Here is a 16,119-nt window from a genome sequence, read left to right as displayed (position 1 = left end):
CTCTCTCTCTCTCTCTCTCTCTCTCTCTCTCTCTCTCTGCTCTGATATTTATACCCTCTCCGAGTCCTCAGAATTAAAGTAGCTACAGCTGTCAAAGATGACACCCTTCTCTGAGCCACGCTGTTATCAGCTGTAGATAAACTAAGGCAGTCCCATATCCCACACCTGGGATTAAAACAAAAACTGTTTATATAACATAACTGAGTTTTTATTTTATTTCGTTTATTTATTTTTGGTTTTTCGAGACAGGATTTCTCTGCTTAGCCTTGGCTGTCCTGGATGGAGATGTTGTTGAGTTAAAGGAATATTTGCCTTTCTTGCACAAAGCCCAGAGTTCGATTCCTTGGGCTATGCTACCAGTTTGAGGCCAGTCTGGGATATATGAGGCTCATATCTAGAGAACTGCCACTTTTCAGAGTATGAATGTTTGACATATATACCTCCCTTTTAGTGCCCCAAGCATCCCTGGAAGGGTATGAAGTTTCAAGGGTTACCACAATCCTGTGGTCCTGATCTAAGCATGCCCACTTTAATGGAACCTAGAGTGCCAGCCCAATGCCGAATCTCCTCCTTTAACCAGATCACCTCTGGGCATTACTCACCTTTGAGGTAGGGTGTGGGTGCATGTGGAGTTGACCTGGAAGGCCACAGTGGGGGTGAGAGATTGGGAGGCTGGCTACTTGTGCTCTATCCTGGGTACTCCTGAACCTATGACAACCACTACCAGTGCAATGACCTCTGTCAGCCAGCCCCTACTTCCTCATGAAAAAGAAAAGCAGGAATCTCCAGGGCTACATTCAGGAATGCACAAACACTACAGTGTGCATGCATCTCAGAGCTGCTGCCTGGTGCAGACAAAATCAGGCGGCCCTGGGGTTCTCTGAGAAAACTGGGAAGGAAGAACAGTTTTCCCTCACTGGAGAGATGTCTAAGCTCATCCTGGCTCACAGGACCACAGTGCCGGAAACTCAGCATGACCAGGTTATAACACATCAAGCACCACAGGTTTTTCCTTGTGTTTCCTTAGCAATGAGATTTCTTTACAGGTTTTATTTGTACAAAAATCTTTAATTTTTATTTCAAGTAATTTTCCAAACTTTCAAATGCAAAGTTTAAGTGAAATCATCACTCAGAGATACAAAGGGTTAATGAATTACTAAGTCACTAAGCTCCCCCCTCGCTCTCTCTCCTTTCCTCTTCTCTCTCTCTCTCTCTCTTTCTCTCTCTCTCTCTCTCTCTCTCTCACACACACACACACACACACACACACACTTTGGATGCAAGCTCCTTTCATTGTTTCAGCAAGGCCAAGGCTGATGAGCTCACACTCAACACCTGCTGTGTCCACACTCACACTGAAATAAAGGTCACCTTCAGCTCACTCCATGTTTATGATGGCAGCGCTTGGCATAATCATACCTGCTTTTATACTTCAGAACAGGACAATAAAGATTACCCATTATAAAGTGTGAGAGTGGCGTATAAATGTTTGTTTGAATAGACTATACTGGATTTATCATAGAAATTAAATTATTCAAAACAAAACCACAAGCAGTGCTCTCAGTCACCTGACTAGGCTCAGCCTGATGGAAACTCCACTCAGCTCCCTGCTCGCAGAGGGGAGACCTGAACCCCCAATAATAGCATCAGCACACAGGGCGGCGGGCCATCGCTCTCTCTCAGCTTGAAGCTTTCTCTGGATTTACTCTGAAATCTACCAACTACTCAGTAAGAAACTGTGACTAGATTCTAGGTTTCCTTCTTTATTTTGTATGTGTAACTAACTATCTATGCTTATGACAAAAACCTATCCTTGTTTTCCTAAACTTGACTCATGGGGCAGGACTGGCCCCAACAAGCCTGGTTTGAGGAGCCTGTCAGTCAGTGAGGTTAAGGCTACTGACCATGATGCCTCTTTTGTTTGTTGGAGACGGGGTTTCTCTGTTAGCTCTGGCTGTCTTGGAATTTGCTCTGTAGACCACTTTGGTAGTGAACTCAGAAATCCATATGCCTCTGCCTCCCTAGTGCTGGGATTGGAGGTGTGTGCCACCACGCTGGGTCTATATGGGCCTTCGTGTCATTTGAAATTATGTTCAAGACTTTCGCTCCTGTTGGTTATAGTAGCCTGAATCTCCCAAGCCCCTGTAAGAAGAGTAGCCGGGTGTTAGCCAGAGTCCAGCCTGACTTGGTAGAAGTAAGCTGCCATGGTGCCAGAACAGAGGAGGAGGGGCCTGGTTGAAGCCTTGACACACAGCAGCAGCACCTTGCTTGACCAGGGGTAGAAATGAGTCCCTTTCCTCTTTGAAAGTCACAGCTTGGTTGTCAGGTAGACTCACAGGCTCTCCTGGGACCTTGCTGCTGATCATAATACTTGGGTTTCCAGCCGCCGGACTTCCTTGACCACCAGATCAATGTTAATAATTGGGTTGAAGTACAAAGCCCAGTAAAATAAACAGTTGCAGATAAACTGAGGAATGAGTGGCCAGAACATGGCCATGAAAAGCCCCTGCGTCGACACTTTCCAAAAATGGCTCCACATCCTTTGGGGCACTGTCCTGAAAAGAAAACGAGAGTGATGGGGGTGAGCTTGGATACGCTGGGGCACTGAGGGTCTGCCGTGTCCCCTGTTCCCACAACTGGGGAAACGCCTCTCTCTCAGCAGTCTTCAGCTCCCAGCACATCTCCTGTAAGGCTGTTCTCTGGGCACACTGGCACAGCCTCTATTCTATCTGCTGTGTGGCACTTTTTCTTTTTCTTTTTTGGTTTTTCAAGACAGGTTTTCTCTATGTAGCCCTGATTGTTCTGGAACTGTAGACCAGCCCGGCCTCACAGATATCCACCTGCCTCCGGCTCCCAATTAAAGATATGTGGCATCAGAGCCTGGCAATGCCACCCTTTTTTTCCCCCTGAGACAAAGTGTCACACAGCTCAAGCTGGGCTCAAACTTGCTCTGTAGCTGAGGGTGACCTTGAACTTCTCATCTTTCTCTGTTTGGCTCCTGAAGGCTGGGATCCGCAGGCATGTGCCACCATGTCCTGGAGATGTGGTGCTGCGCATGAAATGCAGGCAGGGACAATGCACAAGTGTGGCTCCCCAGGGAAATGAGGGAGTCTGCTGAAGGGAAACACGAGATAGTCTTACAACTCTACCAGGCCAGGAATCCTGTGAGAGATTGGACACCAAGGAGCTGTCTTCCTGAAACAGTCTGAATTGCTTTGGAGGTGCCTGCCTTGCCTATCTGGGGGAATGTGAGAGTCTAGCCCCTCCCTCTTGTATTTTTCCCATGTGGTCTGAATTTGATGCATGCTTTATACCCTGAACTTGGCCATGGAGAGGCAAGTACCGCCCTGCAGCGGGCACATGATTCAAGCTAGACCAATTAGAGGTAAGGCCTGTTTTGAGTGCGATGCGAAAGGAGCGCTTGCTTTTTACTGCATGGTTGGGGAAGTTCTGGGCAGCCGCAGGCCATGAGAGAGATGCGAGAAGAGCTCAGAGGAACTGAGCAGCGTAGGGAAGAGTGGCCTGGCATCCAGGTGGTCCCTATGGAGGCAGCCTTGAGGAGAGTGTTTAAGTCTCTGGGTCTGTGGTGTTTGCGAAGGTATGGTCCCCACAGACCCACACGTTTGAATCTTAGCCACAGGGAGCAGCACTATTAGGAGGGGGGCCTTGCTGGAGTAGGTGTGGTCTTGCTGGGGGAAGTGTGGCCCGTGGGGGCGGGCTTTGAGGCCCGACATGCTCAAGCTGTGCTGGCGTGATACACAACTTCCTGCTGCTGCCTGCAGATCAAGATATACAACTCTCAGCTCTGTCTCCAGCACTGTGCTGGCCTGTGTGCTGCCGTGCTTCCTGCCAGGATACTGGACTAAGCATCTAAAACTGTAAGCCAGCCCCAGCTAATGTACTTTATAAGAGCTGCTGTGGCCTTGCGGTCACATTGTCTTTTCACAGTGATAAAACCCTAAGACAAGGTCCAAACACATGCTTTATTCTGAGTGGGCATTTCCTTTGAAGCAGAACAATAAGGCAGGTTTCTGTCACTTGCCACCAAGAGATCTACTTGAAAGCTGGGTAGCCCAAGGCTCTCGTTGTACATTAATCCAGAGAAGCCATCATTGTCCCAGGTGCAGGCAAAGCAGAGTTAGAACACTACAAAACCCCCATGGGTTTCTGTTATCTGGCTTACTACTAAATAGGGATGAGATATGGAAGGCAGGTATGGCCGTACAAGCTTGTACTCCCAGCACTTGGTAGGTTTGTTAAGTGTGAGAACACAAACACACAAGCAATTAGCACAAAGTGTTGGGCATGGTGGTGCACTCCTTTAACTCCAGCCTCTGAGACCTTGGTCTACATAATGAGTTCCAGGCAGAGCCAGAAAGCAGGACAAAGTAAATAAACATAATTGTATACAAAATAAATACACATGCATATAACAAAATAAATGAATATATAAAAAACCCTAAAATCTAAACCAAACCAAACCAACAGACGCAACAGTGTATGCTTATAGTGGCAGCTACTCAGCAGGCCGAGGCAGGAAGTAACTAGGCTAAAGCAACAGTGAGACCCTGTGCTGGCTACTTCGTTGCCAGCTTGGTACAAGCTAGGGGAGAGAGAACTTCAACTGAGAAAATATATTTTTAAGTTTGGCCTGTAGGCAAACCTGTGGAGGTTTTTTTTTCTTTCCCCCTATAATAGTTGCTGTTGGAGGGTCCAGCACACTGTAGGCCATGCCATTCCTGGGAAAGTGGTCCTGGGTGGTATAAGAAAGCAAACTGAGCCAGGCGTTTTAATCCCTGCACTAAAGAGGCAGAAGCAGGTAGATCACTGAGAGTTTGAGGCCAGCCTGGTCTACAAAGCCAGTCCAGGACAGCCAAGGCTACACAGAGAAACCCTGTCTTGAAAAACAAAACAAGGGGCTGGAGAGATGGCTCAGAGGTTAAGAGCACTTGTCTTCTCTTCCCGAGGTCCTGAGTTTAATACCCAGCAACCACATGGTGGCTCACAACCATCTAGAATGAGATCTGGTGCCCTCTTCTGGTGTGCAGGTGTACATGCAGACAGAACACTGTATAAATAATAAATACACAAATATAAAAACAAAACAAAACAAACAAACAAAAAACACCTATTGGAAAAGAAAAGAAAGAAAGCAAACTAAACAAGCCATGGGAACAAGCTGGCAAGCAGCTCCTCCATGGCCTGGGCTTCAGTTCCTGCCCTGGATGATGGACTGCTGATAGTAAGCTGAAATAAATCCATTCCTCCCCACATTGATTTTTCTATGTGTAACAGTCCTGGCTGTCCTGAAACTTAATTTGTAGATCAGGCTGGCCTTGAACTCACAGAGATCCACCTTCCTCTGTCTCCCAAGTGTTGGGATTAAAGGAGTGTGCCATCACACTGGCTTCCCCAAGTTGATCGCAGTGTCTTACCCCAGCAATAGAAACCTAACTAAGAAAGACCCCATCTCTAACAAAATAAAAGAAGCCAAAGAAAATCCAGAACAAACCTAAACCACTGTCTCCAACAAAGTCTGCCTCCTAGACACAAGTAACTTTCTTAGTTGCTATTTGAGAAATATTTCTCAAACCTGAGCCTGAGGAGTCAGGGTAGAATTTTGTTTTGTTTTGCTTTTCAAGACAGGGTTTTTCTATGTGTATGTCCCTGGATGTCCTGGACTCGCTTTGTAGACTAGCTGGCCTCGAACTCACAGGGATCCACCTGCTGGGATTAAAGGAGCGTGCTACCTTACCATGCCTAGCTCAAGGCTTTATTTTTATTTATTTGTTTTAGTTACGTGTATGTGTCTCTGCTTTCAGAGGACAGAAGAGGATGCCAGATCCTTGGGGGCTGGAGTGCCAGGCCATTGTTGCTGCCTCAGTGTGGGGGGCTAGGGATTGAACTCCCGCCCTCCACAGGAGCAGGGCTTGCTCTGAATCGTGGAGCCACCTCTATAGCCCAGAGTCACCTCATGCCACTCAAGTGTGGGGAACTTCCTCACTGGCATCTTTTACCACTCCCCGCTGCTCCCCCCACCTCCCACAGGACCGCACTTACTTCAGCTCACTTCTTGACCAGATCCTCCAAAAAGAAAACAGCTCCAGCACAGACAGCAGCATGGCATTGACAATGAGGAAGCGGGATGTCCAGTAGTGCACCTCCAGCCAGTCCCAGGCGAACTCCGCAACCAGCTGGTACGGGAGGAAGGAGTACTTGACAAGGAACTCTCTCCACTGCCTCCACGTGGGCTCCCTCAGGTCCTTGAAGAACATACAGAGACCCAGGCACAGGTGACGCACACGAGCAGCACAGATGGGCGAGCTTTGTGCCTTTATGATCATGTACACACGCACATCTCTATCTAATTTTTTTTTTTAAATAGCATCTTATTAGATAGCTCTAGCTGGCCTTGGATTCACGTTTTTCCTGTGTCAGTTCAGAGCTCTGGGATTAAAAGCACGGGCATGGCTTAAAAGAGAATATTAAACTACCAATCTCCCTTGTAATAATTCATCTTAAAATATAAAGATGGGACTAAAAAAAAAGGCTTAATGGTTATATGGGTGCATGCTGTACAAGCATGAGGATGGAGTTTGGATACTCCTACTTCAGAAAAGCCAGGTATGGTCCTTCACGTACCCGTAACCCCAGCACTGATGGGTAGAGACTTGAGAATCTTTGGGGCTTGCTTCCTGGCTGCCAGCTTAGCTGAAAAACCTGAGCTCCAGGTTCAGAGAGACTCTGCCTCAGAGGAGCAAAGCAGGAAGTAATAGAGACCACACCTCCTCAGGCGTCTGCACAGGCCCAAGCACCTGTACACAGTGTATACCACACATGTACACTGATGTCACATTCATATACACACACAAACCCAAAATAAAGAAAAATGCTGCCAAAAAGTTTGAACTGAGATGCTTATTGTAAAGTTGTGGAAACACAGAGGTAAAAATCTTAATGAGCCTGAGTTATGAATAGGGCTGAAATGAACTTAGGATTTGTGTTATATTTCTCTGCATCTACATGGAAGGTCAAAACATGGTAACATGGGTAAATGAAAAAAAAGACCTAAATATAAAAATAAAAGACCTTGAGATTTCTTAAGATAGTGTGTACTTACAATTTATGATTTTTTTTCCAAGACAGGGTTTCTCTGTGTAGCCTTGGCTGTCTCGAAATGACTTTGTAGACTAGGCTAGCCTTGAACTCATAGAGATCCACTTGCCTTCTGAGTGTTGGGATTAAATACATGTGCCACCATCTCCCAGCCTGTACTTCTATTTTTAATTAGGTTTTAGCAGATAAAGAGTCAACGATGGGGGCCTGGAGAGATGGCTCAGCAGTTAAGAGCACTGACTGCTCTTCCAGAGGTCCTGAGTTCAATACCCAGCAACCACATGGTGGCTCACAACCATCTATAATGTGATCTGATATATACTGTATACATAATAAATAAATCTTTATTAAAAAAAAAAGAACAAGCATAGTTACATTCATATAAAAAAACAAAACAAAAGTTAACGATGAACAGTCAGGTTGGTGCTTGTGGAAATACAAACATTTTATAGCTTCTGTGCACACTGAACACTAGCTGGATATTGGGTAATTAGACTTTAAACTCCAAGGTCGGCAGACAAGACACCTGACTGCAGTGTTTAAAAGGGTCTTTGAAAACTGGGCACGGTGGCACACGCCTTTAATCCCAGCCCTCGGGAGGCAGAGGCAGGTGGATCAGCAAGGCTAGGACAGCCAAGGCTACACAGAGAAACTGGCAGGGTTGGGGAAGGTGCTTTGAAGATGTGGAAATTTTGCTTTAGCATTTATAGGTGTGGATTACAGACCATAATTCCTATATGTATGACACTTTTTGAGAAAGACAGACTGTAAAGATTAGTCCAACAGTAACACACAAGGGAGATTACTCTCAAATGACCACCTGGCATAAGAGAAGCCATCCCAGTAAAAGGAGCCCTACAGGGGCTGGGGAATGACACACGGCATGAAGAAACAACTGGCCAACGCTGGCAGTTACACCCTGGGCCATGGCTTACTGTTGTGAGTCCTTCAGGGCAGATCCAAACCCTGCTTTGTAGTTGGCTAACTGCTCCCTTTAGGGGTCCTGCCAAATTTGAAGGTCCATACATCTACTCTCTTAGGGTGTTCTGAACCTACAATGACTTCTTTTATAACAAGAGCAATGCTTTTTTTCAAAAAATATTTCAAGACTGAAAGGGTCATCACAGTGGCTGAGTAGTACAGAAAACAAAGCTGGCATCTACGAGAGGGACAGTCTTTTCTTCTGCAGGAGCCTTTCTCTGTGAAACTCACACAAAGGCTAGTGCGCTCTCTCCAGCTCTGTACAACACTGAGGTATTGCAGGAATACTTTTTCCAGGAACTGTGATAGACCTACCAGAAGCTTGGTGAGGATGTCCTCCCCAGAGCTGTCGTCCTGCAGAGGGCAGATGGTGTGGATGAAGGGTAGAAAGGAGTCGGTGTAGTCAAACAGGTACAGGTACAGCAAGCCAAGTCTCGGCGAGCTCTTGAGGGCGTACAGCAAGAACAGGGACCTGCCTGGGTTGACAGCCTGCAGAGGACAAAACAGACATGTTATATACACGGTGGCCAGCTCTCCACCTGCACTCCTTCAATGTTCCATGACCTTTGCTGTTGGCAAAAAGTTCTTGTGAACTGTGTACAGCTTATCTTTGTTCATTCAAATGCTGATTTCTCCACCCCACTAACTCATTGTGATGTTTATTCTAAGTTTATGTAAACATGTCACCATTGGTTCTTTGCATTGCCAATAAAAACCAACTAGCCAATACTGAACAATAACAGAGAATAGGGTGGGACATCCTGTTCCAGTGAGGGGAGGAGGAAGAGCAGGAAGGACAGGAAGGATATGAGTAAAAAGCAAGTATAAAGTGGGAAATCAGAATGGGAGGAAGTTATACTAGTCTGGAGGCTTAGGGTGGAGTAATTATTGCACAGCATTTTGCTATAGGTTAGTTAAATAGACCTTAGTCTCTTTGTGCAGTTATTTGGGTATATACCTGGTTAAGGAGTAACCGCTGATATTAGTAAGATAATAACTCAATATTAAGTATTAACAATCATTTAACACTTTGTCATCAGTCTTTTGTGTGGTATAGAGCTCATTTGTTGGGGTATATCATAGAAAGCTCCAGTCTTGCTAAATATGGTTGCACACATCTCTAATCTTTGCAGATCAGGATGGTCTCAATTCAGAGGTCTACTTGCCTCTGGGATTAAGAGTGTGTGCCATCACCTCTACCTCTGTTAGGCTATTTAATGTGCTGCTATGCCTAACTGCATTCAGTACTTTTCCCACTCAGTCTTGCTGGTGCATGTCTGCAATCCCAGCTCTCAGGAGGCTAAAGTGGGACAGTGAGCTCCAAACCAACGAGGACAAACTATATCTAAAAAACAGAATAATCAGAAAGGCATAGTGGCACACGCCTTTAATCCCAGCACTTGGGAGGCAGAGGCAGGTGGATCACTGTGAGTTTTTCGAGGCCAGCCTGGTCTACAAAGTACCAGGACAGCCAAGGCTACACAAGAGAAACCCTATCTCAAGAAATAAAAAAATAAAAAAATAAATATTAAATAAAAGAACCCCAAACAAACAACAAAATAGCCTCACCCCACCAAAGACAGTGCAGTTTCCACTGGGATGTTATTAACAAACCATTCCCCACAGAGACTCAATTCAGGAGCTACAAAACAAGAGTACCCTCCTTCATGTTGTAACAAGAATTGATAAAAGTCATCTGATTGTTCCATTTGCACCTCTTGAACTATGAACAACACTTTCTACTATATGTTTACACGTTACATAGTTTCATCTGTCTTTACAGTGCATGTTTGTATAATCCAGATACTTGCTCTTTAGGACAGTATACATTACAGTCTGTTTGTGAAGGAGAGTCAACTGATACAGTCACAATGAAGACCAAGTCACCAAATATAGTAAGATGAAGCTGTGTATTATTTGTGACCTCTACACATACATGTAAGTGCTGCACATATGAGCTGAAGAGCGAGGAGAATGTCTGGAGCAGCACCTTTCATAACAGTGAGAACAAGAGGAGGCTCCTGTCCATCAACAGGAAAATCCATATATTGTTACACATGTCCAGTGAAGACTACATCAGAGAGAAAAAGAATGTACTGGAGGCCCCAGGGAGAAGCAGCTATTTGCAGAAGACCATGCGTGCTTCTTGCCTCTTGCCTGTGAAACAATGCATCCTGTAGACAGAGACCTGACGGGCTCCTGCAGCACCCTCTGCAGGACCCCGGTGCCTCTGGAGAGGAGCGGTGCATGTGGCTTCAATGCCTGCAGTGCTTTCTCAAGTTACACAGCGAGCACGAAGGTGATTGCTAGTTGTTTCTACCATGTTCTCTTTTCCAATTAAAACAAACAAACAAACAAACAAACAAACAAAGTTTACCTTGTACTCCCAGAGATTCTGTGGTGGCTTCACCCCCAGGGCTCTCACACGCTCCAGCTCCGTGAGAATGACTCTCCTGTGGCTACTGTTTTCTATGGTGTATGGTGCCTTGGAAAATTCTTCCTCTGTCAAGGTTAAAAGCAACCTGGAGAGGTGAGGGGTGGAAATGACTTTTGAGGTTGCCCGTGGGAGGAACGCCTTCCAACCTGAGCTCTGCCTTCCTGTGCTTGGTAAGGCAGGATGTTCAATGTAGGCAGCAGTGCCCATGACTGCCAAGAGCAGTCTGCTTCCTACCAGCCAACTGCCAGTGGGAAATGTTGTCACAAACCATTGTCCTTATCCATTTAACTCTGCAGAGAAAAGCATCCTGATCATTTTGTGGATCAAAAGCTGGCTTCAGAAATAAACTGACCTGCTTTTTCTTAAGCCTGCAATCTATCAGTCACAGATTCCTACTGTCCAATATCACTTTAATTTTAAAAGGGTATGTGTAGGAGAGAACCAGAGGGAAGTCCAACTGAACACTATTACATTAAGAGTGGTGGTTTCAGCTGGATTCAGTACTGCACATCTGAAACACAGTGACTTGGAAGGCTGAGGCAGAAGGATGCTAATTCTGAGGCCAGCCTGGGCAAGCTAAAAACAAACAACAGTAGTTGTACTGAGATATTAGTTCAATTTAATAAAAGTTACAAATCCCTTCTTTAGGGCCGGCCGTGGTGGCGCACGCCTTTAATCCCAGCACTCGGGAGGCAGAGGCAGGTGGATCGCTGTGAGTTCGAGGCCAGCCTGGTTTACAAAGTGAGTCCAGGACAACCAAGACTACACAGAGAAACCCTGTCTCAAAAAAAACCCAAAACAAACCAAAATAAACAAAAAACCCAAATCCCTTCTTTATTTTAAGGACTCGAGTAAGATGTTGCACTTTTGATGTCTCAATGTCTTTTTGTTTTGTTTTGTTTGAGACAGGGTTTCACTGTGTAGTCCTGGCATAATCTCTATAGACAAGGGAGGCTTCAAATTCAGATTTTTGCCTGCCTCTGACTCCTGAATGCTGGGATTAAAGGTGTGTGCCACTACTACCCAATTTTTTTTTTTAAACGTTAATTTCAAAATGAGGAGTAACACAGAAATTAAAATGTCACTGATATAAAATGGTTCAGCCCCTGCCAAAAACAGTTCAACAATGTCTTTGAAAAGTAAACACAGTCTGACTCTGGGATGAGGCCACTCCTCACCAAGGGACCTTCAAGAATATGGATCTACACCAAACCCTGGGCGTGAGTGATCTTAGCAGCACTCTTCAAAACAGCCACAAATGGAGTCACCAGGTGAAGAACTGACAATCTGATCTACCAATACACAGAATAAAGCACAGATGCATGCTACATCATCTGTGAACTTTGAAGCTATGCTGAGTGAAAAAGCTACACACAGAGTGTTACATATTGTATGATTACATTAATATCCAAGAACCATAGACAAATACATTTTTGGATGAAGATCAATGGCATCTGCTAAGCGAGAACGGAGTGAGGATGGGCCAGTAAAGGGAAGAGTCTTCTTTTGGGAGCCAGGAAACTGTTCTAAAGGTGGACTGGAAATGGTTGTGCATATCTGTGAAGACATTACAAACCCACATTTATACACTTCTAAAAGGACAGATTTGCGGACAGTAGAATGTATCTCAATAAAGATATCTATACATGTTCTGGTATGACAGAATTTGGCGGGGAGGGACAGCACACAGGGCTTCTTTATGTAGCCCTGGCTGGCCTACAACTTACTACGTAGGCTAGGCTAGCCTCAAACTCACAGAGATCCGCCTGCTTCTAGGACTACAGGCATGCACCATTATGCCTGCCTTGGTGTGCAAGATCTTTTTTCCTCACCTTCCATTTACTCTTTCTGATAAGAATCTGTCTCGGTATAGGGAGGCCCAAGGGCCCAGCTGTTCCAACCAGAGGACGACCTCCTCTGCTGTCCATCTGGCTACAGCCTTGTGCACCAGGATCCCGTGCTCAGATTCTCTGCTGCGCCAGTGGTACACAAGCAGGACGACCTGAAAGGAGACAGACTGTCAGCAGTGAAAGGGTCAGTTTCTGAGGATGTGAATATGGGGCGGGGTAAGGAAGGGGCAGTGTCTGAGAAATGATGCCATGGCTACTCAAGAAAGAAGGCAGCCTCTGTCACAGAGAAGTGAGGACACAACATCTCCAGCCTCATTTATGCTCGTGGCTGGGCAGAGAGATCTAGAAAGGGTACACAGCCCAGGAGTAGTTGGGTGCCTGACTTCACCAATGCCTTTTCTATGAGGAAAACATTAAGACTTTCAGAAGACTGGACTTAAGAAGTGTGCATCGGCAGTGACACTGTGTGCTCCTAGCACCAGCGCAGGTAAGGCCTCTCAGTCTTGTGCTGCCCATTTCCTCAACTCTGAAATGGGGCCATCATGACGCTACTGTGCAGGTCAGGAAAAGGACCAATGACTCTGTTGCCAACACACAGTGCAATTTTAATGTCTACAATAAGTTACACATGGTCACAGCACCCATTGTTTGAAGCGATGTCAGAAGAGCTGACTTCAGAGATAAATGGGATGGCACAGGGTACAGGGTAAGCAGCCACACTTACTGCCACACCAGTTAAAGTCGTGAGCACGCCTGAGAAGAAGCCGCCTCCTCTCTGCTGATTGGCTCGCCCTGTGCGGGGAGCTAAGGGAGTCTGATCACTCCCGTATTTCTGAAAGGCTGCAAGACTCTGCACTACGTCATTGTTCTGCTCAATGTCTTCAACTCGAATTCTAATGGCATCAGGAAACAACTTTTCAATGGCATCCCTGGGGAGAAGAGAGAAACCACAGGACAGGTGCTTGACAAAATATAGCATTCAGAAACCACACCCACTAACACAAACATTTCATAGTCCACGTTGGTGCTTATGATAAAAGAAAAAAAAAATTACAACAATCTATGTGCCCACCATTAAGAAAACAGCCAAATGAAATGCTTAAATGCAAGCATTTTTCCTGGAAGTACTGGGAGCTGAGCCACAGGCCGGCCCTTGATACTGCCAGGTGTGTTGCACATGCCTTTAACCCCAGCATTCCTATGGCAGAACTCTGAGTTCTAGGCTACCCTAGTCTACATAGAGCTCCTGGGTGACTGACACAGTGAGACCAACTCAAAAATATTACTTACAATGATTATGTGCACATATGTGCACCATGTGTGAGTAAGTGTAGTCATGCATGTATGGAGGATAGATGACTCCGTTCTCTCCTTCTTCCTCAAACTCTGGTCATCATGAGTAAGTGGCAAGTACTATTATCTGCTGAGCCTGAAATATACTGAATTCTTATAGTAGAATACCATATAACTTTTTTTAACCATATGATTTTATAAATGTGCCTACTGGCCTACATAGTGTCAAGTTGGATAATTTAGGGCATATGTAATATTGGATGACAGCCAGGCGTGGTGGCGCACGCCTTTAATCCCCACACTCAAAGGCAGAGGCAGGTGGATTACTGTGAGTTCGAGGCCAGCCTGGTCTACAAAGTGAGTCCAGGACAGCCAAGGCTACACAGAGTAACCCTGTCTTGAAAAAAAAATATTGGATAACAACAGCAATATTGCAATATACACTGATAATATACCACTAATGTGAAAAATACTAGTATTTTTCTATCAGTACATATATTGAAAAGTATGTTTTTGTTATAATAATAATTATTATAATTATTATTATTTTGGTTCCTTGAGACAAAGTTTCTCTGTGCTGGCTGTCCTGGAACTCACTCTGTAGACCAGGCTGGCCTTGAACTCACAGAGATTGCCTGCCTCTGCCCCCCAAGTGTTGGAATTAAAGGCATGTGCTACTACTGCTCAGCTATTTTTATTTTTTGAAAGCGGGTCTAATGTAGGCCAGGCTGGCCTTGAATTCCCCATAGAGCTGAGCTCCTGAATACCCTCCGTGAACATGCAGGCACTGCTTCAAAAGGCTTGCTTTGTTGTTGTTGTTGTTTGCTTGGTTGTTTTTTTGAGACAGGGTTTCTCTGTGTAGCCTTGGCTGTCCTGGACTGGCTTAGTAGACCAGGCTGGCCTCGAACTCACAGAGATCCATCTGCCTCTGCCTCCCAAGTGCTGGGATTAAAGGTGTGCGCCACCACGCCTGGCCCAAAGGTTTTCTTTTGTTTTATAGATTCATTTATTTGCAGTGTGGGCATGTGCCTGAGTGTATTTATGGGTGCACACCTGGAGCTGGAGTGACAGGCGTTTGTGAGCTGCCATGTTAGTGCTGGGAACTGAGCCCAGGTCCTCTGCAAGAGAAGCAGCCAGTGCTTTTAGCTCCTGAGTTCTCTCTTCAGTCCTTTTCAAAACTTTAAAATCTGAATGAAATCATAACTGAAATTATTCTGAAGAAACAGAAAAGGATTCTAAGGTGGGAGAAGAGAGGTCTTTTGCTTAATAACTAGCTTTGAGTAAGTAAAATAATTTAAACAATAAACTAGATGTGGCTGTTAATGCCTGTATCCCCAGCATTCAGGAAGCCAAATATGATGACTACTGTGGTTTTGAGGCCAGTCTGGGCTGCAGAGTAAGACCGTATTCCAAAAAACCCACAGAAAATTAAAAGTATATGAGTGTATATGTGTGTATGGCTTATGCTATTATTATTCTGTAAACTAGCTTACAGAAATAGAAAATAAAGTTCGTTGGAAGAGTATTCTATACAATTCTGAGTTTTTTGGGTTTTTGTTTTGTTTTTGGACAGAGGCATTATTCCCTTCTTTTATAAAAATATCTAGTTTCTTTTTAATTTATTAATTAATTTAGATTTTTTCAAATCAGGGTTTGTTTGTGTAGCCTTGGCTGTCCTGGACTCACTTTGTAGACCAGGTTGTCCTGGAACTCACAGCCCAGCCATCTGCCTGCCTCTGCCTCCCAAATACTGGGATTAAAAGTGTGCACTACCACTGCCCAGCTAAGTTTTTTTTCCTAAAAATTTCACATAGGAATACTGAATTTACATCATTTCTACTTTTCCCTCTCCCACAATTCCTCCCTGTAAAATTAATGCCTTCTCTCTATTAATGTTTTATATATAAAATACAGAATCCATTTAGTGTTGCTCAAATAAACCTATGTTCAAGGCTGACAACTTGGGAACTGGATGGCTTCTCAGTGAGCTTGCCCCTGGAGAATGCTGATTCTCCCTCTCTCAGCAGCCACTGATTGCCTATAGCTCTTGATTTAGGAGTAAGACTTAAGAAATTTTCCCCAGGCAGGTGTGGTGGCACTCAGGAAGTAGAGGCAGGAGGATCTCTGTGAGTTTGAGGCCAGTCTGGTCTACAAAGTAAGTCCAGAACAGCCAGGGCTGTTACACAGAGAAACCCTGTCTCAAAAGGAAAAAAAAAAGCCCCCAAAACCTTTCCCCAATCACATTGCCATGTCAACTGGTGTTATGTTTATTTGGGTCTTGTTTGTATAAATATTTTTCAGATTTCATGGTTGTAGCTTCCTTGTCATGTCTCAAAGGCACTACCTCATTTCAAGCAATCTTTCCATGATTTTCCTTGAGCCTTAGGTGTAGGTGTTGTTATGATCAAGTGGTTCTCTGTAGTAGCATTTGTTTGCCATAAA

The 16,119-nt window shown here is 44.9% G+C and overlaps 1 protein-coding gene across 5 annotated transcripts in view; it reads right to left on the bottom strand.

Moving 5' to 3' along the window:
- Window positions 1-1,047: 1,047 nt before the first annotated feature.
- The window catches only part of BFAR (bifunctional apoptosis regulator), a 32,869-nt gene continuing 17,797 nt past the window's right edge, over window positions 1,048-16,119 (bottom strand). For 4 of the 5 annotated variants that reach the window (XM_084763538.1, XM_084763539.1, XM_084763537.1 and 1 more), the window contains 6 exons: window positions 13,109-13,313; window positions 12,367-12,536; window positions 10,475-10,619; window positions 8,413-8,586; window positions 6,061-6,263; window positions 1,048-2,555 (listed from right to left, as the gene is read on the bottom strand). In XM_084763538.1, the coding sequence (XP_084619664.1) occupies window positions 2,363-2,555; window positions 6,061-6,263; window positions 8,413-8,586; window positions 10,475-10,619; window positions 12,367-12,536; window positions 13,109-13,313 (1,090 nt within the window). In that variant the 3' untranslated portion in view covers window positions 1,048-2,362. The remainder of the gene's footprint in view (window positions 2,556-6,060; window positions 6,264-8,412; window positions 8,587-10,474; window positions 10,620-12,366; window positions 12,537-13,108; window positions 13,314-16,119) is intronic. The other variant, XM_084763541.1, reaches the window with a different exon arrangement.

The sequence above is a fragment of the Acomys minous genome, assembly GCF_964271855.1.
Source record: "Acomys minous genome assembly, chromosome: 16".
NCBI lineage: Eukaryota > Metazoa > Chordata > Mammalia > Rodentia > Muridae > Acomys > Acomys minous.
The sequence above is the reverse complement of the archived record's forward strand: the minus strand, read 5'-3'. Positions and strand labels throughout refer to the sequence as shown.